This window comes from Hylobates moloch, unplaced genomic scaffold, assembly GCF_009828535.3.
Source record: "Hylobates moloch isolate HMO894 unplaced genomic scaffold, HMol_V3 SCAFFOLD_2, whole genome shotgun sequence".
Classification (NCBI taxonomy): Eukaryota; Metazoa; Chordata; class Mammalia; order Primates; family Hylobatidae; genus Hylobates; species Hylobates moloch.
Genome location: NW_026652277.1, coordinates 93175035 through 93197830, shown reverse-complemented (window position 1 = coordinate 93197830; position 22796 = coordinate 93175035). Strand labels below are relative to the sequence as shown.

The 22796-nt window shown below is 39.1% G+C and overlaps 1 protein-coding gene across 9 annotated transcripts in view; it reads left to right on the top strand.

Moving 5' to 3' along the window:
* The window catches only part of SMAP1 (small ArfGAP 1), a 199925-nt gene that overhangs the window by 33821 nt on the left and 143308 nt on the right, over positions 1 to 22796 (top strand). The window contains exon 2 of one of the 9 annotated variants that reach the window (XM_032153860.2): positions 2762 to 2937. The exons of 7 other annotated variants lie outside the window; for them this stretch is intronic. In XM_032153860.2, coding sequence (XP_032009751.1) covers positions 2901 to 2937 — 37 coding nt within the window. In that variant the 5' untranslated portion in view covers positions 2762 to 2900. Of the gene's footprint in view, positions 1 to 2761; positions 2938 to 2986; positions 3182 to 22796 lie in introns of those variants that run through there. One more of the 9 variants, XM_032153868.2, reaches the window with a different exon arrangement.

Genomic DNA, 22796 nt, shown 5'->3' with positions numbered 1-22796 from the left:
ATACTATTTAATTTCCATATGTTTGTATAGTATCCATAGTTCTTCCTGTTACTGATTTCTAGTTTTATTCCATCGTGGTCAGAGAAGATATTTGATGTGAATTCAATTTTTTTGAATTTTAAGGGTTGTTTTGTGGCCCAGCATAGTCTATCCTTGAAAATGATCCGTGTGCTGAGGAGAAGAATGTGTATTCTGCAGCTGTTGGATGATATGTTTTGCAGATACCTGTTAGGTCCGTTTTGGTCTATAGTTCAGATTAAGTCCAGTGTTTCTTTGTTAATTTTCTGTCTGGATGATCTAATGCTGAAAGTGGGGTGTTGAAATCTCCAGCTATTAACTTGGGTTTTATCTTTGTCTTTAGCTCTAATAATATTTGCTTTATACATTTGGGTTTTACAGTGTGGGTGCATATATATTTACAATTGTTATATCATCTTGCTGAGTTGACCCCTTTATCATTATAAAATGACCTTTATCTCTATAGTTTTTCTCTTGAAATCTATTTTGTCCAATATAAGCTACTCCTGCTCTTTTTTGATTTCTATTTGCATGCAGTATCTTCTTCCATCCCTTTATTTTCAGTCTTTGTGTGTTATGACAGGTGAAGTGTTTCTTGTAGGTAACAGTTCATTGGATGTTGCTTTTTTATCTGTTTAGCCACTGTTTGTCTTTTGATTGGAGAGTTTCATTCATTTACATTAAATGTTATTGATATGTAAGGACTTAATACTGCCATTTTGTTATTTGTTTTCTGGTTGTTTTGTGGTCTTCTCTTCCTTTATTCCTTTTTTTTTTTTTTTTTTGAGACAGAGTCTCACACCATTGCCGGGGCTGGAGTGCAGTGGTGTGATCTCGTCTCACTGCAACCTCCGCCTCCTAGGTTCAAGCAATTCTCCTGCCTCAGCCTCCCTAATAGCTGGGATTACAGGTGCCCGCCACCACAACCAGCTAATTTTTTTGTATTTTTAGTAGAGACGGGGTTTCACCATGTTGGCCAGGCTGGTCTTCAACTTCTGACCTCGTGATTTGCCCGCCTTGGCCTCCCCAAGTGTTGGGATTACAGGCGTGAGCCACCACGCCTGGCAGCTTCTTGTCTTTTTGTGAAGATGATTTTCTCTGGTGGTATGTTTTAATTCATTGCTTTTTATTTTTTATGTATCTTGTGTAGGGTTTTTTGACTTGATGTTTCCATGACGCTTGCAAATAACATAATCCATTGTTTTAAACTGATGACAACTTAATTGCCAAAACAAGCAAGCAAAGAGAAAACTAATAAAACCTCTACACTTTAACTTCATCCCCCCCACTTTTTAACTTTTGGTTATTTCTATCTTACTGCGTTGTGTCTTGAAAAGATGTAGTTATTTTTTGATAGGTTTGTCTCTTGGCCTTTCTACTCAAGATATGAGCAGTTTATACACCACAGTTACAATACTACAATATTCTGCGTTTTTTTGTGTGCTTACTATTACCAGTGAGCTTTTTACCTTAAGATGATTTCTTATTGCTTGTTAACATCATTTTCTTTCAGATTGAAGAACTTCCTTCAGCATTTCTTACAGGACATGTCTGGTGTTGATGAAATCCCTTAGCTTTTGTTTGTCTGGCAATGTCTTTATTTCTCCTTCACTTGAAGGATATTTTCACTTGATATACTATTCTAGGATAAAAGTTTTTTCCTTCAGCATTTAAAATATGTCATATCACTTTCTCCTGGCCTGTAAGGTTTCCACTGAGACATCTGCTGCCAGATGTATTAGAGCTCCTTTGTATGTTATTTGTTTCTTTTCTCTTGCTTCTTTTAGGATCCTTTCTTTATCTTTGACATTCAGGAATTTGGTAATTAAATGTCTCGAGGTAGTCTTATTTCGGTTAAATCTGTAACCTCTCTGTGCTTTTGAATTGTGATATTGTTGTCTAGGTTTGGAAAATTCTCTGTTATTATCCCTTTGAATCAGTCTTCTACCCCATCTCTCTCTCTACCTCCTTGTTAGGTCAATGACTATTAGATTTGCCATTTTAGGACTATTTTCTACATTTCATAGGCGTGCTTCATTCTTTTTTATCCTTTTATTCTTTTGACTCTTCTGACTGTATTTTGAAATAGCCTGCTTCAAGCTTACGAATTATTTCTTCTGCTTGATCAATTCTGCTGTTGAGAGACTCTGATGCATTCTTCAGTATGTCAGTTGAATTTTTCAGGTTCAGAATTTCTGCTTGATTTTTAAGTTATTTCAATCTCTTGTTAAATTTATCTGATAGAATTCTGAATTCCTTTTCAGTGTTATCTTGAATTTTGTTGAGCTTGGTCAAAACAGCTGTTTAGAATTCTTTGCCTGAAAGGTCACATATCTCTGTCACTCTGGGATTGATCATTTGTGCATTATTTAGTTCCTTTGGGGAGGTCATGTTTTCTTGGATGGTCTTGATGCTTGTGGATGTTTGTTGATGTCTGGGCATTGAAGAGTTAGGTATTTATTGTGGTCTTTTCTGTCTAGGCTTGTTTGTCCTCATCCTTCTTGGGAAGGCTGTCCAAGTATGCAAAGGAATTGAGTGTCCTGATCTAAGTCTTTGTTCATTGCAGCTGCATCTGCATTAGGGGGGACCCAGACCCAGTAACACAGACTCTTGCAGACCGGTAGAGGTAGTGCTTTGGTGATCTTAGGTGAGATCTGAGAGAATTCCCTGGATTACCAGGCAGAGACTCTTGTTTTCTTCCCTTACTGTCCTGCAAACAAATGGAGTCTCTCTCTCTGTGCAGAGCTTCCTGCGGCTGAGGGAGGGGTGAAACAAGTACCCATGTGACCACCACCACTGGGACTGCGCTGGATTAGACCTGAAACCAGCATAGCACTGAGTCTTACCCGGGACCTGTGGCGACCACTGCCTGGCTACCACTGATGTTCTCTCAAGGCCCAAGAGCTCTTCAGTCAGCAGGTAGTGAATCCGGCCTGGCTTGTATCCTCCCTTCAGGACAGCGAGCTCCCCACTGGCCCAAGGTGGGTCCAGAAATGCCTGAGAACCAGGGCCTGGAGTCAGGAAGCATAGGAATCCACTTAATGCACTGTTCTGCTATGGCTGAGCTGGCATCCAAGCTGCAAGACAAAGTTCTTTCCATTCTTCCCTCTCCCTTCTTCAAGTGAGAGTCTTTCCTCATGACCACCACTGCCCAAGGCCTGTGGTGAGTATGCCTTGCCACTGCTGATGTTCACTTAAGGCCCGAGGGCTTTTCAGTGAGTTTGTAGTAAATGTTGCCAGGTCTAGGTCTCTCCCTTCAAGGCACTGGGCTCCTCTTTGGCCCAGAAATGCCATCCAGGAGCCAAGTCCTGGAATCTGGGATCCTAGGAGCCTACTTGGTGCTCCACCCCACTGTGGCTTAGCTGGCAACCAAGCTGTAAGGCAAAGTCTCCTTTATTCTTCCCTTTCCTTTCCTCAAGCAGAAGGTGATATGGTTTGGATATTTTTCACACCCAAATCTCTTGTTGAGATGTTGTATTCCCCAGTGTTGGAGGTGGGGCCTGGTGGGAGGTTTGTGGGTCACAAGAATGGATTCCTCATAGCTTCGTGCTGTTCTTGAGATAGTGAGTTCTCATGAGATATGATTATTTAAAAGTGTGTGGCACCTCCCTCTGCCCCTTGCTCCTTCTCTCGCCATATGGCCTGCAAGCACCTGCTTCACCTTCTGTTGTGAATAAAAGCTCCCTGAGGCTTCCCCAGAAGCCAAGCACATGCTGGTGCCATAATTGTATAGCCGGCAGAACAGTGAACCAATTAAACCTCTTTTCTTTTTTGAGACAGTCTCACTGTCACCCAGGCTGGAGTGCTGTGGCATGATCTCGGTTCACTGCAACCTCCACCTCCCAGGTTCAAGCGATTCTTGTGCCTCAGCCTCCAGAGTAGCTGTGATTACAGGTATGTACCACCATGCCTGGCTAATTTTTGTGTTTTTAGTAGAGATGGAGTTTCACCTTGTTGGCCAGACTGGTCTCAAACTCCTGGCCTCAAGTGATCCACCTGCCTTGGCCTCCCAAATTTCTGGGATTACAGGTGTGAGCCACGGCACCCAGCCTAAACCTCTTTTCTTTGTAAATTACCCAGCCTCAGATATTTATGTATGGTAACAGAAGAACAACCTAATACAGAAGGAGTCTCTCCCCATAGGCACCACAGCTGTGAACACGGTGGGTCATGCTTGAAGCCTGCATGGCACTGGGTCTTACCCAAGGCCTGCAGCACGTTCTACTTGGCTACTAGCAAGTACCGGCAAGTATTACCTGCTGGTGTTTATTCAAGACCCAAGGGCTCTTTAGTCAGCAGGTAATGGATCCTGCCAGAACTGTGTCCTTCCCTTCAAGGCAGTGGGTTCCCTTCTGGCCCAGAGTGCGTCTAGAATTGTCATTGGGGAGCTAGGTCCTGGAATGGGGGCCTCAGGACTCTGCCTGGTGCTCCATTCTCTTGTGGATGAACTGGTATCCAAGTTGCAAGACAAAGTCGTCTTTACCCTCCTCTCTTCTCTCCTCACACAGAAGGAAGGAGTCTCTCCTAGAGCTGGGAGCTGTGCCACCTGGGATTGGGGGAGTGGTGACGCAAGCACTCCCTTGGCTGCCCCAGCTGGTGTCTCAGCTCACTGCGACCTCCACCTCCTAGGCTCAAGCAATCCTTCTCCCTCAGCCTCCCTAGTAGCTGGGACTACAGGCACACACCACCATGCCTGGCTAATTTTTTTGTATTTTTGGTAGAGACGGGTTTTGCCATGTTTCCCAAGCTTGTCTCAAACTCCTGAGCCCAAGTGATCCACCCAGCTCTAGATCACAGGCATGAGCCACCATGCCTGGCCTGGTGTCTTACTAGGTCACGTGCACCCAAAGTCCACTGGCTCCAAGCTCAGCACAGCACCGGGACTTGCCTAGGAATTGCAGTCCTTGTGGCTAAGACTACCTTTCAAGTTTATTTAGGACGCCAGAGTGCTTTAGCATGCACTGGTGGGACTAGCTAGAACTCAGGTTCTCACTGCTGGGATGGATGATTTTCCTCTGGTTAGGGCTGGTATAAAAATTCCTTCCTTGGGCCCCAGCTGATTTCTGCCCTGTGTTGCCTCCCACCGTGACTGGCAGGACAGAGTTTCAATGCCAAGTCCCACAATCACTGCGTTCTCCCTTCCCCAAGCACACAGATTCTCTCTCCGTGTCATACAGCTGCTGTCCAGGGGGTTGAGGAGGGTAGTGTAGGCAGTTCAAAATTGTCTTTCCTAACCTCTTCAGTGCCCCTTTTCTCAATATGATATTAAAACCAGATACTTTGGTTCTTATGAAGGTGATTTCTGGTGTGGATAATTGTTCAATTTGGTGTTCCTGCAGGGGAGATGATTATTGGTTCTGTTTGGTCATCTTGCTCTGCCTCCTCCTACTTCATTGATTACTTTCCTGACCTTTATTTCACCTGTGTTTTCAAAAGATGTTTTAGTATGGCAAAAAGTTCTACATTGGCAGTATTTTACTTTCAGTACTTTTAAGATGTTTTGCTGTTTGTGAGTTTCCATTGATTTTGTGAGAAATCTGTCATCATTGTATGTTCCTTTGTCCATAATGCCTTTTCCCCCAGCTTCTTTTAAGATTTTTTTTCTGTTTATCCTTAGTTTTAATCAGTTCGATTATGAATTGTCTTTTGGTAGCTTTCTTCATGTTTCTGTTTTTGAGGGGGTTCCTTTGAGGTTCTTGGTTCTATGGGCTTTATAGTTTTCAATGCATTTGGAAAAAATTCTGCAATTATTTTACTTTTTCTGTCACTCCACCTCTTAATTTGGGAATTCCAATTAAAAGTTAATTAGGTTGCTGAAACTGCTGCAGAGCTCAGTTATATGCTTTTTTTTTGGGGGGGTCTGTTTATTTGTTTCATTTTAGATAGTTGCTATTGCTTTGTCTTCACATTCTTTTAACAGTTTTTTCTTCTTGATTGTCTCATCTCTTAATTCTATCCAGTGTAGTTCTTATCCCAGTAATTATAGTTTGCGTCTTATAGAAGTTTGATTTGGGTCTTTTGTGTCCACACACACATGCACTCCATGCCTCATGCCTCTTCTTCATATGTTCATTCTTTCTTTCTTTCTTTCTTTCTTCTTCTTTTTTTTTTTTTTTTTTTTTGAGACAGATATTGCCCAGGCTGGAGTTGAGTGGTGTGATCTCAGCTCACTGCAACCTCCCAGGCTCAAGCCATTGTCCCACCTCAGCCTCCTGAGTAACTGGGACTACAGGTGCGCACCACCTGGTTGGTTAATTTTTGTTTGTTATAGAGACAGGATCTTGGCCCTGTTGCCCAGGCTGGTCTCAAAATCCTGAGTGCAAGCAGTTCACCTGCTTTGACCTTCCGAAGTGCTGGGATTACAGGCATGAGCCACTGTGCCTGTCCCCATGTTCAGTCTTTCTTATAGCTTCTTGAACATATAGAAGTAAATGATAATGGATTTTGTGCCTTGCCTGCTAATTCAAGTGTAATTTGAGGGTTTGTTTCAATTGATTGACTTTCCTCCTTTTTATAGATTATGTTTTCCTTTTTTCATGACTTTTTTTTTTGAGACAGAGTCTCGCTCTGTCACCCAGGCTGGAGTTCAGTGACACGATATGGCTGACTGCAACCTCTGCCTTCTGGGTTCAAGCGATTCTCCTGCTTCAGCCTCCCAAGTAGTTGGGATTACCGATGCCTGCCACCACGCTCAACTAATTTTTGTATTTTTAGTAGAGACAGGGTTTCACCATGTTGGCCAGGTTGGTCTTGAACTGACCTCAAGTGATTCACCCACCTCGGCCTCCCAAAGTGGTGGGATTACAGGTGTGAGCCACCACGTTCAGCCAGCATTTTTCAACTGAATGCTAGATATGGTGAATTTTATTGGTTCCTGATATTTTTGTATTTTTATAAATATTTTTGACTTTTTTTATTGGATGCAGTTAAGTTACTTGGAAATAGCCTGTCTTTTTCAGGTCTTGCTTTTAAGCTTTACTAGGTGAGACCACAGGACTTTCTAGAATTAATTTTTCCATTAGTGAGGCAAAAATTCTTCTGAATACCACATCTGATGATCTATTAATAATAAAGTTTTCAAGTTAGTTTCTTCTAATTATTTTGAGTGGGGTTTTCCCTACCTTCTGTAGTTTCCTCACACATGTGCACCAATCAGTACTCAATTAAATATTCAGTGATGACCTTTTGCATATTTAAGGAGTTTTCTCTCTGTGCATGTCTCTCCTCTTGTATTCTGCCTTATGAAATTCAGCCACCTTAGTCTCTGTGAACTCCCAGATCCATTTCCTGGAGTTAGGGAGGCCACTGGGCTGCTCCTGGATTTATCTTCCCTTTGCCATGGCCTGGACACTTTCCCTGGACAGTAAGCTGAGTTCATTGTAAGGCTCTCACTGAGTTTGTTTTCCATCTCTTGATTTCCAGTTTCATCAGCAATGTGTTACATATTTTGTTTGGATTTAAAGTTGCTTTAGTCGATTGGGCAAATTTCAGTGTCTGTTCCTTCATATTTTGGTTAGAAAACAACTCAATATAGTATTTTAGTAGAAAAAAGGACATGGAAAGAAAATTACTTTTAAACCCCTTGTTTCTTTTTATTGAAACTTATATTTTTCCTAGGCTCATTGAAGAGAACAGTTATATTTAAGTTTATTTATAACATCTGTCCTCATGTAATTTTTAGAGCTACTAACAAAATACAGGAGAAAATGAAAACTATTAATGTTACTAGTACTCTTCTGTTCCAGTGAAAGCTTGATACTGCTAAGTGAATGATACAAAACAGGTTAATCCATTACTCCTCCTGATTCTCTGAGGTCTGAATCAACTTATAGAGGAAATCTCCTGTGATGTGCTGTGCTCTTCATATATAAATTTGATTGTATTTTGCTGACTGCTAATATTACAGGTTTTTTTCAAGTCAAATTAAAACGTTTGGTTATATTCTGCAGCAAGTTATTTAAATTGTCCATGTTTCAAATAACATCTCGTTCCATTTCATAGAATGGTGAAAACATCTGTTTACGTAATTATAGTTTGCTGTTGTCAGACTGGTACAGAATTTGCCTTAGTCTTTGAGTTTATTCTTCCTGCTAAAATGCAAACAAGGCTAATATATTCCACAGTTGTATTTGTTAAAAATCTTGATATAGAAATTTTCATTGTTACTGATATCAAAGACATTAAGTGGGATTAGTTAACCGTATCCATTATTTGTGAGCTTGAAAGACAAGAAAGTAGTTGGACTCTACAGCTAATTCAGAGTATCATTTTAGCTATCAGTTTCTGCTTCTCCTTATATCAAGACTTTTAAAAAGCAACAGTTCTAATATATAGAGACATTTATTAATTTAGGTAATTTTTCCACTTCAAGCTGAACGGTGCTATTAATTGAACAGGCAGGCATCCAAAGACAAACATCTAACTTGTTTGTCTCTGTCTTGCTTTCTTGGGATGTGTAGTTCATGATGGCAGACTCTCATCTGTTTTATTTCCCTGAGGATACCCAGTAACTAGAAAGTTCTTGGCATTAACCACATTTTTGATGACAGTGAGTCAATGAATGAGTGAATGAACAATTAAGCTTCTGAGTCTTTTCCCTTCTTCCATATCTCATCCATCTTTCCAGGCCTAGTTCAAAGTTATACTGCATTTATGAAGTGTTTTTTGAATGAAATTTTCTCCAACTATTTCAGTTCATTATGATCTTTTTTTTTTTTTTAGACAGTCTTGCTCTGTTGCCCAGACTGGAGTGAAGTGGTGTGATCTTGGGTCACTGCAGCTTTCACCTCCTGGGTTCAAGTGATTCTTCTGCCTCAGCCTCCCAAGTAGCTGGGATTACAGGCGCCTGCCACCATGCCCGGCTAATTTTTTGTATTTTTAGTAGAGATGGGGTTTCATCATGTTGGCCAGGCTGGTCTCAAACTCCTGACTTCAGGTGATCCTCTGCCTCGGCTTCCCAAACTGTTGGGATTACAGGTGTGAGCCGCCATGCTGGGGCCATTATGATCTTTTCATTGAACTCTTGGCATTTTCTTGCCAGTTTAAGAGAGAATTTTCTAACAAATATAACTGCACACAGTTGGAGTAGACAGCAAGAAGGAAACATTCTATTACTTAAAGTGTTTAAGGAGTGGCAGGATGGCCTTGTCAGTAAAAGGGAGGGGAGTGACAGGTATAGCGTTGTTACTTTGTGCCAGGTACTTATGTATTTCATGCCCTTTAATTTCAAAGGCCCTGACCCTACAAAGTATAGATCAACTTTCCCTATTTTTTAGTGTGGAAACTGAGGTTTAGAGAGGCCTATAAAATTTGTCTACAGTTCCATAGCCATAAGCGTCTGATTGATAAAGCAAACCCAGGTTGTTGTTTGTAGAAGAGCTGTTAAACTGCCTTTAGTGTGTAACTACTTCATGAACTCAGAGTCCATTATGATTGTGTAAAGTATGACAGTTTGGCATTTCTACCAAGAAATGAAGGCTTGAATGGGGCAGAATGACAGCACTTGGTGGTTAGGAAGAGAAGAAAGTTTTGGATAATGGGATAATTAGAAACAGCGAAAGGGAAAGAGAGGTACCAAACTTCATCATTCTGTTCCTATTTTGGCCTCATGATGATGTCAAGATTTTTGACAACGAAGTTAGTGGATCCTATTTTGATTTTTTTAGAGAAACATTTATTATTGGGGTTTATTGCTCTGGTTTTTGTTTTATATGATACAAAAGAAACAAAAAAATTAAGTCTTACAGTAAAAATAAGTCCTTTCCCCCCAACTATCTTAAAATCTTAAGATAAAAATCTTGACTGGTTAAAACCAGTCAACTAACTTCTTGTTTTTAGTGAAGATCGTGTTTGTTAATAATGCATTTTTTGAACTTGTCTTTTTTCATGGTTTCATATGGAACAGACATACCATAGTAAACTGGCATATTATACTTTTATCTGGCTGCTCTCTGGATGATCTGGTAAACCATCATGTTATATAGAAGTTAAAGAGGTAAAGTGGGTTCATATTTTTGGTTGTTTTATTGGCAGATTTTCTCTCTGCTTTTCTGTACACTTAAAATGTTTGCATAATTAAAAATTTTAAGAATTGCATAACCCTATTTGTATTTAATACATGCCTTTAAACAAGTGAAAAAATATATTAAACTTTCGTTGTACCACCAGATGGCGCTCTCTATTAATCCAAATTAAGATGCCCACACCATTTTCTGAATTATTTTGTGTTATGTGTATTGTTAGATTTTTGGCATGAATGTATGGTCAAATAATAATGGGATCTAGAATTCACGAATAAAAGAGGAAGTAGAATAAATGAGTTGCTAATGTATAGCCCCAGGATATATCAAATAAGCCAATATTTAATATAGTTTCTGGAATTTAATCATTAGTCATTAGAATGATGTTAGAATAAAATTTAGGATTAGGAATATAGCTGTTTTGTATTTTGCCACATATGTTTGTCTTTCCTTATTCTGGGTTTTTCTTTGATTTTTATCAATAGTTTTTGTGTGTCAGCTGTTTTTGACATTAATGGTTTCTCTTGTTATAAGTTAGTTTTATACTATTAGAGTAACTTTATTCCAATTATGATGTTCTGGAATTTGGATTCATGAGATTTTGTCATATTTTGATCACATAAGCATGGAACATTTGAGCTTGATTTGTTTAACAAAATAAATAAACATCATCTCTGAGTATATTCACTTGTGTCCATTCTTTCTCTTTTCATGAATGTGATTTATTATTTCAGTAATAAAGGATGTTAATCCTAAATTGGTAATCCTAAATGAAACTTTTATATTATCCTCATTAACTTTTATTTTTTTTTTAGCTAAAAGGAATGATAGGCAAAATTGATGTATGTTGAAAGTCAGCCTGAAAGCTATCGAGAGCATGATCTGTTAAGTAACATAACAGTAAAGGCCTTTTACTGTTGCCTTTGCGAAAAGAAAACTAAACACTTATTTTCAAAAGCAAACTATTTTGACATTTAAAAAAGCTTGAAAATAGACATCTGAAACCTAATATTGTTAATGTAACACATTTTAAACATTTATTTATTTATATTTATTTTTGAGACAGAGTCTCAGTCTGTCGCCCAAGCTGGAGTGCAGTAGTGGGATCTTAGCTCACTGCAACCTCCACCTCCTGTGTTCAAGTGATTCTCCTGCCTCAGCCTCCCGAGCAGCTGGGACTACAGGCACATGCCACCACACTCAGCTAATTTTCATATTTTTAGTAGAGATGGGGTTTCACCATCTCTACATGTTGGCCAGGCTTTAAAATTTATTTTTTATTGCACGTATTTAAGCTGTACAACATGACATTTTGATACGCATATATAGTGAAATGATTTCTGTAGTCAAACAAATCAGGCCGGGCGCGGTGGCTCACGCTTGTAATCCCAGCACTTTGGGAGGCCGAGGCGGGTGGATCACGAGGTCAGGAGATCGAGACCACGGTGAAACCCCGTCTCTACTAAAAATACAAAAAATTAGCCGGGCGTGGTGGCGGGCGCCTGTAGTCCCAGCTACTTGGAGAGGCTGAGGCAGGAGAATGGCGTGAACCCGGGAGGCGGAGCTTGCAGTGAGCTGAGATTGCGCCACTGCACTCCAGCCTGGGCGACAGAGCGAGACTCCGTCTCAAAAAAAAAAAAACAACAAAAAAAACAACAAATCAACATATCCACCGCTTTCCATAGTCACCTTTTTTGGTGTGGTAGGAGTACCTAAAACCTACTCTTTCAGCAAGTTTTCAGTATAATGCAGTGTTACTAACTATAGTCCTTATGCTGAACATTCCATCTCTAGACTTAGCAATCTTACATAGCTGTAAATTTGTACCCTTTGACTTCTGTCTCCCTGTTTCCTCTCCTTTCCTGCCCCTGGTAACCATCATTCTACTCTCTGTTTCTGTTTACTTTTCTCCCTAGATTTCACATATACGTGAGATTATACAGTATTTTTCTTTCTATATCTGGCCTATTTTACTAACCATAATATCCCCCAGATTCATCCCTGTTGTCTCAAGTGGTGGGTTCTCCCTTTTTCCCCCAAGGCCGAATTATATTCCGTTGTATATATACACCATAATTTCTTTCTTCATTCATCTGTTGATGGACAAACACTTAGGTTATTTCCATTTTAACTATTGTGAAAAAATGCTGCAATGAACATGGGAGTCCAGATATCTCTATGAAGTGCTGATTTCATTTCCTTTATGGAAATCAGAGAAATTGCTCGGTCTCTTTCCCATAATAGCTGTACCAGTTTACATTCCTACCAATAGTATATAAGGGTTTCTTTTTCGCTACACCTTTCTAACACTTGTTATCTCTTGTCTTCTTGATAATAGCCTTCTTAACAGGTGTGAAGTGATATTACACAGTGGTTTCGATTTGCACTTATCTGATGACTAATGATGTTGAACTTTCTGATATATGTGTTGGCCATTTTTATGCCTTCTTTGGAAAAATGTCTATTCAGGTCCTTTGCCTGTTTTTAAATAAGTGTTTTTTTGGTTTTGTTTTTTGCTAGTAAGTTTTTAAAAAAAATTTAGATATTAATTTCTTAACAGAGATATGGTTTGCAAATATTTTGTCCCAATCTGTAGGCTGCCTTTTCATTTTGTTGATTCTTTCCTTTGCATTGCAGAAGCTTTTTAGTTTGACGTAGTCCCACTTGTCTATTTTTGCTTTTGTGGCTTGAGCTTTTGTGGCTTGAGCTTTTGCTGTGATATCTAGAAAATCATTGTCAAGACCAGTATGAAGGAGCTTTTCCCTATATTTTCTTCTAAGGAGGTTTTGTATGTGTGTGTGTGTGTGTGTGTGTGTGTGTGTGGTATAAGGGTCCAGTTTCATTCTTTTGCATTAGATATTTAGTTTTCCCAACCGCATTTGTTGAAGACTGTACTTCTGCCATTGTGTCTTCTTGGCAGGCTTGTCAGGAATTACTTGATTACTTGACCATGTATGCTTGGATTTATTTCTGGCTTTCTATGCTGTTTCATTAGTCTGTGTCTATTTTTATGCCCATACCATATTGTTTTGATTACTATAGCTTTATAATACTTTTTTTTCTTTTGAGACAGGCTCTCGCTCTGTTGCCCATGCTAGAATACAGTAGCATGATCATGGCTCATTGTAGCCTTGACTTCCTTGCTCAAGTGATCCTCCCACCTGAGCCTGTGACTGCAGGTGTGTGCCACCGTGCCTGGTTAATTTTTAAATTTTTTGTAGAGACAGGTCTGTGTTGCCCAGGCTGGTCTCAAGCTCCTGGGCACAAGTAATCCTCCTGGCTCAGTTTCTCAAAGTGTTGGGATTACAGGTGTGAGCCACTGCACCCATCCTATTATATGATTTGAAATCAAGAAGTGTGATGCCTGCAACCGTATTTTTCTTTCTTAAGATTGTTTTGGCTACTTGGGGCCTTTTGTGGTTTCATACAAATTTTACAGTTTTTTTCTATTTCTGTGAAAAATGTCATTGGAATTGCATTTGTTTGTATATTGTTTTAGGTAGCATGGACATTTTAACAATATAATTCTTCCAATTCATGAACACAAGGTATCTTTCCCTTTGTGTCTTCAATTTTTTTTTAATCAGTGTTTTATAGTTTTCGGTGTGTAGATCTTTCATCCCCTGGTTAAATTTATTCCTAACTTCAGTCATTCATTACTTAATGATGGGGATAAATTCTGAGAGATGAGTCGTTAGGTGATTTCATCATTGTGGGAGACTCATAGAGTGTGCTTACACAAACTAGCTGTCTCTGTGTCTAGGCTGTCATGGTATAGCCTGTTGCTCCTAGGTGACAAACCTGTACAGCATGTTACTGTACTGAATACTGTAGGCAATTGTAGCACATAGTGTTTATAATCAAAACAATTGAACCTGGTAAAGGTACAGTACAAATTGCTATAAAAGATAAAAAACAGGCTGGGTGCGGTGGCTCACGCCTGTAATCCCAGCATTTTGGGAGGCTGAGGTGGGCGGATCATGAGGTCAAGAGATAGAGACCATCCTGGCCAACATGGTGAAACCCCATCTCTACTAAAAATACAAAAATTAGCTGGGTGTGGTGGCATGCACCTGTAGTCCCAGCTACTCGGGAGGCTGAGGCAGGAGAATCGCTTGAACCCGGGAGACGGAGGTTGCAGTGAGCCGAGATTGCGTCACTGCACTCCAGCCTGGTGACAGAGCGAGACTCCATCTCAAAAAAAACATTAAATGGTACACACATATAGGGCACTTACCATGAATGGAGCTTGCAGAATTGGCAGTTGCTCTGGGTAAGTCAGTGAGTGAATAGTGAATGAATGTGAAGGTGTAAGACATTACTGTAGGCTTTGTAAACACTGTACACTTAGGCTAGAATAAATTTATATTAAAAATTTATTGATTAATAACCTTAGCTTACTGTAACTTTTTATTATTTAAAAACTTCAAAAATTTTTTAAACTTCTTGACTCTTTTGTAATAACAGTTTAAGACACATTGTACAGCTATACAAAACGTTTTCTTTATATCCTTATTCTATAAGCTTTTGTCTGTTATTATTATTGCTTTTTTACTTTTTAAGCTTTTTTGTTCAAAACTAAGACACAAACACCCATATTAGCCTAGGACTCCACAGGTTCAGGATTTTCAGTATCCCTCTTTCACCTTCACATCTTATCCCATGGAAGGTCTTCAAGGGCAGTAACACACATGGAGCTGTCATTTCCTATAATAATAATGCCGTCTTCTGGAATACCTCCTGAAGGGCCTACCTGAGGCTATTTTACAGTTAACTTTTTTTTAATAAGTAGAAGGAGTACATTCTAAAATAACAGTAAAAAGTATAGTAAATACATAAACCAGTATCATAGTCATTTATTATCAAGTACATAATTGTGTGTGCTATACTTTTGTTCAGCTGGCAGTGCAATAGGTTTATTTACACCAGCATTACCACAGATGTTAGTAATTTGTTGTGCTACCATGTCACAATAATTACAATGTCTTTAGGCAATAGGAATTTTTTATTTCCATAATAATCTCATGGAACTGTCACTGTAAATGTGGTCTGTCATTGATTGAAAAGGTCATTATGCAGAGCCTGACTGTATTTTATTCCTTTTGTTGTGTTTTCTCTTTCAGATGGATCACTATTGGTATAAATAAATGCAGCTGATTTTTGTATGTTGATTTTGTATTTTACTTTACTGAATTAATTTATTAGCTCTATTTTTTTTTTTTTTTTTGAGACGGCGTTTCACTCTTGTCACCCAGGCTGGAGTGCATTGGCACGATCTCTGCTCACTGCAACCTCCGCCTCCCAGGTTCAAGAGATTCTCCTGCCTTAGCTTCCTGAGTATCTGGGATTACAGGTGCCTGCCACCACACCTGGCTAATTTTTGTGTTTTTAGTAGAGATGGGGTTTCACCATGTTGGCCAGGCTGGTCTCGAACTCCTTACCTCAGGCGATCCACCTGCCTCGTCCTCCCAAAATGCTGGGACCCGCACCTGGCCTAATATATATATATATTTTTTAATGGAGTCATTAATATTTTCTACATAAAGGATTATGTTGTCTGCAAATGAGGATAATTTTACCTTTTCCTTTCCGATTTGGATGTTGTTTATGTCTTTTGTCTGATTGCTCTTGCTAATATTTCCAATTCTGTGTTCAATAGAAGTGGTGAGAGTAGGTATCCTTCCCTTGTACCAGATGTTGGTAGAAAAGCTTTCAGTTTCTCCCCCAGGATTGTTATGTTTGCTTTGAGTTTTTCATAAATGGCCTTTATTATGTTGAGGAAGTTTCCTTCTATACTTATTCTGTTGAAAGTTTTTATTATGAAAAGATGTCGAACTTTTGTCAAATGCTTTTTTGTTCATTTATTGAGATGATCATGTGGCTTGCATCATTCATTCTGTTAATGAGGGGTAATCACCTTGATTGATTTGTGTATGTTAAGCCAACCTTATATCCCTGAGGAAAATCCCACTTGGTCAAAGTGTATTATCTTTTTAATGTATTGTTGAATTTGGTTTGCTGGTGTTTTACTGAAGATTTTTGCATGTGTGCTCATCAGAGACATTGGCTTACAGCTTTCTTTCCTTGTGGCATCTTTGGTACTACCCTGAGGGTGGTACTGGCTTCATACTATGAGTTTGGAAATACTCCCTCTACTTCTATTTTTTGGAAAACTTTAAGAAGGATTGGTGTTAATTCTTCTTTGAGTGTTTGGTAGAATTTAGCTGTGAAGCCATCTGGTCCTGGATTTTTCTTTGTTAAGAGGTTATTGATTACTTCCTTCATCTCTGTTTGTAATTTGACTGTTCAGGAAATTCTGTTTCTTCTTGATTCAGTCTCGATAGGTTTTATATTCCTAGGAATTTATCTGTTTCCTTTAGGTTATTCAGCTTATTGGCACCTAGTTGTTTATAAGTAGTTTCTTATTTTTTTATTTCTTTTCTTTTTTTTTTTTTTGAGACAGAATCTCACTCTGTCACCTAGGCTGGAGTGCAGTAGCGCAATCATGGTTCACTGCAACCTCCGCCTTCCGGGTTCAAGTGATTCTTTCCTCAGCTTCCTAAGTAGCTGAGATTACAGGCATGTGCCACCACACCTGGCTAATTTTTTGTATTTTTAGTAGAGATGGGGTTTTACCATGTTGGTCAGGCTGGTCTTGAACTCCTGACCTCAAATGATCCACCCACCTCAGCCTCCCAAAGTGCTGGAATTACAGGTGTGAGCCACTGCACCCATCCTGTGATTTTTTATATTTCAGAGACATCCTTTGTAATGCTTCCTCTTTCATTTCTGATTTTGAGTCTTCTCTCTGTCTTTCTTAGTCTACCTAGGAGTTTGTCAGTTTTATTTTCTCAACAACCAACTCTTAGTTTTGTTGATTTTTTTTCCTGTGGTTTTTCTATGCTTTGTTTGATTTATCTGTGTTTTTTTACTTCCTTTCTTCTGCTAACTTTGGGTTAAGTCTGTTCTTATTCTAGCTGCTTGAGGTGTACAGTTAGGTTGTTTATTTTGAGATATTTTTTAATGCAGGCATTTATCACTACAAAATTTCCTCTTATTACTGCTTTTGCTGTATCACATAAGTTTTGGTTTGTTCTCTTTTTGTTTTTGTTTATCCTGAGATATTTAAAAAATTCTCTTTTGACTTACTGTTTGACCTAGTGGTTGTTCAATAGTGCGTTATTTAGTATTTGTGAATTTTCCCATGTTCTTCTTGTTATCTAGTTCAATTCCATTGTTGTTGGACAAGGTATTTGATGATATTATTTTGAATTTCTTAAATGTGTTAAGACTTGTTTTGTGACCTAATGTGATCTGTCCTGGAGAATATTTTATGTACACTTGAAAAGAACGTATATTCTTCTGTTGAGTAGAAAGTTTTGTATAGGCTTGTCAAGTTTATTTGGTGTGTAGTGTTGTTCGAGCCCCGTTTCTTTATTAATTTTTTTGTCTGGATGTCCTATCTATTGTTGAAAATGGGGTACTGAAGTCTCCTACTATTACTGTATTGCTGTCAGTTTCTTCTTTCAGTTCTGTCAGTATTTGCTTTATATACTTGGGTGCTCTAATGTTGGGTGTGTATTTGTTTACAATTGTTATATCTTCTTGTTGAATTGATCCTTTTGTCATTGTGTAATGACCTTTTTTTGTCTCTAGAGACAGTTTTTGACTTATAGTGTACTTCGATGTAAATATAGCCACTCTTTTGGGTACCATTTGCATGGACTATTCTATTCTATTCCTTCACTTTCCACGTATGTGTGTCCTTGAATCTAAAGTTAGTTTCTTGTAGACAATGTATAGTTGGATCTTTTTTTTAAAAACTCATTTAACTACTCTATCTTTTTATTGGAGAATTTAGTCCATTTACATTTAAAGTAGTTATTGACAAGGAAAGATTTACTGTTGCTGTTTTGTTAACTGTTTTCTGTTTGTTTTGTAGTTTTGTCCTCCTTTTTCTCTCCTATTGTCATCTTGTTGCTTTTTGTAATGCTATGATTCTTTGTGTAACTTCTATAAGGTGTTTTTTTTGTAGTTACCAGAAGGCTTATATAAATTATCTTGTAATGATCTGTGTTAAGCTGATAACAGCTTAACTTCTTTTCCATGCAGGAGCACTCATTGTTACCTTTCTTACCCTCAAATTATATGTTATTGAGTCACAGTTTAGATCTATTGTATTATGTATTTAACATAATTTAGTTAGAGTTGTTTTTAGTACTTTTATCTTTTAGGTTTTCTACTGGGATTATAATTAACTTCACACCACTGTTATAGTAATAAAATATTCTTTTTATTTTGCCTGTATATTTGACTTTACTAACAAGTTTTGTACTTTTTTTGGTATAAAAACAAAAAACATATATGTTATTGTTTTGCATGTTTTCATTTCAACTTGAATAACTACCTTTAGCATGCTTGAAAGGCAGGTATAGTGGTGATAAAGTACCTTGGCTTTTATTGGTTTGAGAACACCTTTATCTCCCCTTCAGCTTTAAAGGACAGGATTGCTGGGTATAGTATTCTTGGCTGACAATTTTTTTTTTTCTTTCTGCACTTTGCATATATAATTCTATTCCCTTTAGCCTGCAAGATTTCTGTTGAAAAATCTAATAAGAAATAGAGAGTCCCCTATACTTAGCAAGTTGCTTCTTTCTTGCTGCTTTCAAAATCTTCTCTGTCTTTAGTTTTTGACAATTTGATGATAATGTATTGTCCCTGTGTGGGTTTCTTTTTTTTTCTCCCCCCCCCCTTTTTTTTTTTTTTGGAGACAGGGTCTTAAAGTGTTGCCCAAGCTGGAGTGCAGTGGTGTGATCATGGCTCACTGTAGCCTTGACCTCCCTAGGCTCAGGACCTCCCGCCTCAGTACCCCTAGTTTCTGGGACCACAAGCACTTGCCAGCATGCCTGGCTAATTTTGTATTTTGTGTGGAGACAGAGTTTTTCCATGTTGCCCAGGCTAGTCTCAAACTCCTGGGCTCATCCACCTGTCTTGGCCTCCCAAAGTGTTGGGATTATGGGCGTGAGCCACTGCACCTAGCCTGTGTGGGTTTCTTTGGATTAATCCTATTTGGTATCATTTGGGCTTCCTGAATCTGGATTTGTATTTTCTTTCCCAGGCATGGGAAGATTTCAGCCATTATGTCTTTGAATGTGTTTTTAGTCCCTTTCTTTCTCTCTTTTGCAACTCTGATAATGCCTATATTGTGATGGTTTCACTTAAGTCCTGTAAGTCAGCAGTCCCCAACTTTTTTGGCACCAGGGACTGGTCTTGTGGAAGACAGTTTTTCCATGGCCTTGGGGTGGTGGAGTAGGGTAGGTGGGAGAGGTGGAGGGTTTTGGGATGATTCAAGTGCATTACATTTATTGTGCACTTTATTTCTATTTTATTTAATTTTTTATTTCCATAGGTTTTGGGGGAACACGTGGTATTTGGTTACATGAGTAAGTTCTTTAGTGGTGACTTGTAAGATTTTGGTGTGCTGTCATCACTCGAGCACTAAACCCAATTTGTAGTATTTTATCCTTCACCTGCTTTCCACCCTTTTCTCTCAGTCCCCAAAGTCCATTGTATCTTTCTTAGGCCTTTGAATCCTTATAGCTTAGCTCCCACTTATGAGTGAGAACATAATGATGTTTGGTTTTCCATTCCTGAATTACTTCACTTAGTAATGGTCTCCAGTCCCATCCAGGTTGCTGAGAATGCCATTAATTCATTCCTTTCTATGGCTCAGTTGTATTCCATCAAACATATACATGAGGCCGGGTGCGGTGGCTCACGCTTGTAATCCCAGCACTTTGGGAGGCTGAGGCGGGCGGATCACGAGATCAGGAGATCGAGACCACGATGAAACCCCGTCTCTACTAAAAATACAAAAAATTAGCCGGGCGTGGTGGTGGGCGCCTGTAGTCCCAGCTACTCGGAGAGGCTGAGGCAGGAGAATGGCGTGAACCCGGGAGGCGGAGCTTGCAGTGAGCTGAGATTGCGCCACTGCACTCCAGCCTGGGCGACAGAGCGAGACTCTGTCTCAAAAAAAAAAAAAAAAAACATATACATGCCACAGTTTATCTACTTGTTGATGGGCATTTGATCCACATTTTTGCAATTGAGAATTGTGCTGCTATAAACATGCATGTATTGTGCACTTTATTTCTATTATTATTATATACTCACCATAATGTAGAATCAGTGGGAGCTCTGAGCTTGTTTTCCTGCAGCTATATGGTCCCATCTGGGGGTGATGGGAGACAGTGACAGGCATTAGATTCTCATAAGGAGCATGTGCCCTGGATCCCTTGCATGTGCAGTTCACAACAGAGTTTGTGCTTTTATGAGAATCTGATGCCACTGCTGATCTGAGGGGTGGTGGAGCTCAGCTTTGCTCACTTGCCCACCACTCACCTCCTGCTGTGCGGCCTGGTTCCTAATAGGCCACAGACCAATATCTGTTTTGGTCTGTGGCCTGGGGGTTGGAGGCCCCTGCCTTAAGCTGTCTTTACTCTTTTTCATTCTTTGTTACTTTTGCTTTTCAGATTGGATGATTTCCAGTGACCTGTCTTGGAGTTCACTGATCTTTTCTTCTGCTTGATCTAGTCTGTTACTGGACCCGTCTTTTGACTTTTTGGTTCAGTTATTATATTTTTCAGTTGTATAATTTCTGTTTGGTGCTTTCAAAATATGTTCTGTCACTTTGTTGAGTTCTCAGTTTGTGCATTGCTCTGTTGAGCTCAGTGATCATCTTTATGACCATTTTTAAAAATTCCTTGTTGGGTAAATTGCATATCATCATTTCCTTAGGGTCAGTTTCTGAAAATTTACATGGTTCTTTTATCTGGAACATATTTCTCTGTTTCTTTATTGCCCTCACTCTTGGTTTGGCTTCTGTGCATTAGATAAGACTACTGTCTCTATTAGTCTTGTGAGACTGGTGTTGTGTAGGAGATGATTCTTACCAGTTAGGCCAGCCAGAGTTTCTAGGTACCTCTAAAATCTTTTTGTTTGTCCAAACTACACTCTTTGTTCTTTCTTAGTGGTCTCCAGGAACTGCAAAAGTTGGGTCACTACATGCACGGTCCAACCCTTCACTCCTTAGTTAGAAGCTGGGTATTGGGGATTTTTTCTTGATTGTTTGGCACAGTGCACAGGGAGGGGTTTGTGTGCAAGTGTGTCTAAACTTTTTCTACCTGTTTGGATGTAGATGTTTTCTCAGTTGCCCCATGTATAGGAGACTGTCGGCCAGTTTCTGGCTTTCTCTCAGAGGAAATTGATCTGTGTATAGATGTTTATTCAGTGCTTCTGTGAGAGGAAGTAAAGCCACGGGCTTCCTTTTCCATCATCTTGCTGATGTCACTACTAACACATTTCCAGATCACATTTTTAGGTGGTTTTGTTTCTGGTTATGCCATTCGAATAGAACCAGGAGTATTTTTTTAAAAAATACATTTTACTAGCATGACATCTTTAAGAATTGGTTCTCATTTTTCCTGGGTATATTCTCTTAGAAGATTCAATACTTGATGATGAGAAAATAATATATTGAATTTCAGGAAGTTTATATTATGTATCTGTTTTAGTGCTGTTCATTGGGAAAGGAAAAAGATGAATTATCACTTGCCGGTTTTCACAGAGCAGATTTTTGTAGAAGCAGTGACTAAAATAAAATGACTATTTTATTAATATTCCATCCTCCCCACAAGCTCCACAAGCTCCCCTTCCAATTTTTTTCGCTTCTTTTTCCCCTTCTGACTTAATAAATTTTATTGTTTACTGGCAACCAGGCATGCACACATGTGTACGTATGCATATTAAATTGAGTTTTATCTGATGGGTTAATGAATCTGAGAAGCAGTGTTTGGAACCAGGAGGACATTGTAGCTAATGAGATCCTGAATTGGGGCAGAGGTCCACCTGGGATGAGGGTAAAGTCATGAATTTGAAAAGAGAAGATAAAATAATCAAGATGTTTGCTTGATTAAATGGTTAAGGATAATGAAAGAAAGAGAGGAGCAAGAATGACATTTTTATTTCTCCCCTTACATCACCAACTAAGTTGGGGGAGTGTGGAAAAGCAATGTTGGAGGGAGGAAGAGAGAGGGAAGGGCTGAATGGAAAAATGAATTCCATTGTGGACATGTTTAACTGGCATTATCCAAGTTGATTATAAGAATGCGATGCTTGGGACTGAGCGTGGTGGCTCATACCTATAATCCCAGCACTTTGGGAGGCCAAGGCTGGTGAATCACAAGGTCAGGAGTTGGAGACCAGCCTGGCCAACATGATCCAACCCTGTCTGTACTAAAAATACAAACAATTAGCTGGGCATGGTGGCGGGCACCTGTAATCCCAGCTACTTGGGAGGCTGAGGCAGGAAAATCCCTTGAACCGGGAGGCAGAGGTTGCAGTGAGCCGAGATTGTGCCACTTCACTCCAGCCTGGGCGACACTCCATCTCAAAAATACAAAACAAAAAAAAAAGTGTTGCTTGGAGAAGGGATGAAGACTAGAGATATGCCACATTTTCTTATTTTAAAAAGTCCTTTCTTGTTTTTCTCATCTTGACAAATATCTAATAATTAATGTGTATTTTTAATGTGTGATTTCTCCTTAAAACGATTATTATAAAAACATTTAAAAACTATTTTATAACATATATAATCAGTAGAATTGCATGACTAAGGAAATGTAGATTTTTGGAGTTAAAGGTTTGACATCTTATGGACTCTTTAACAGTAGCCGGTGAAATTAGCAAGGAAAAGTATGG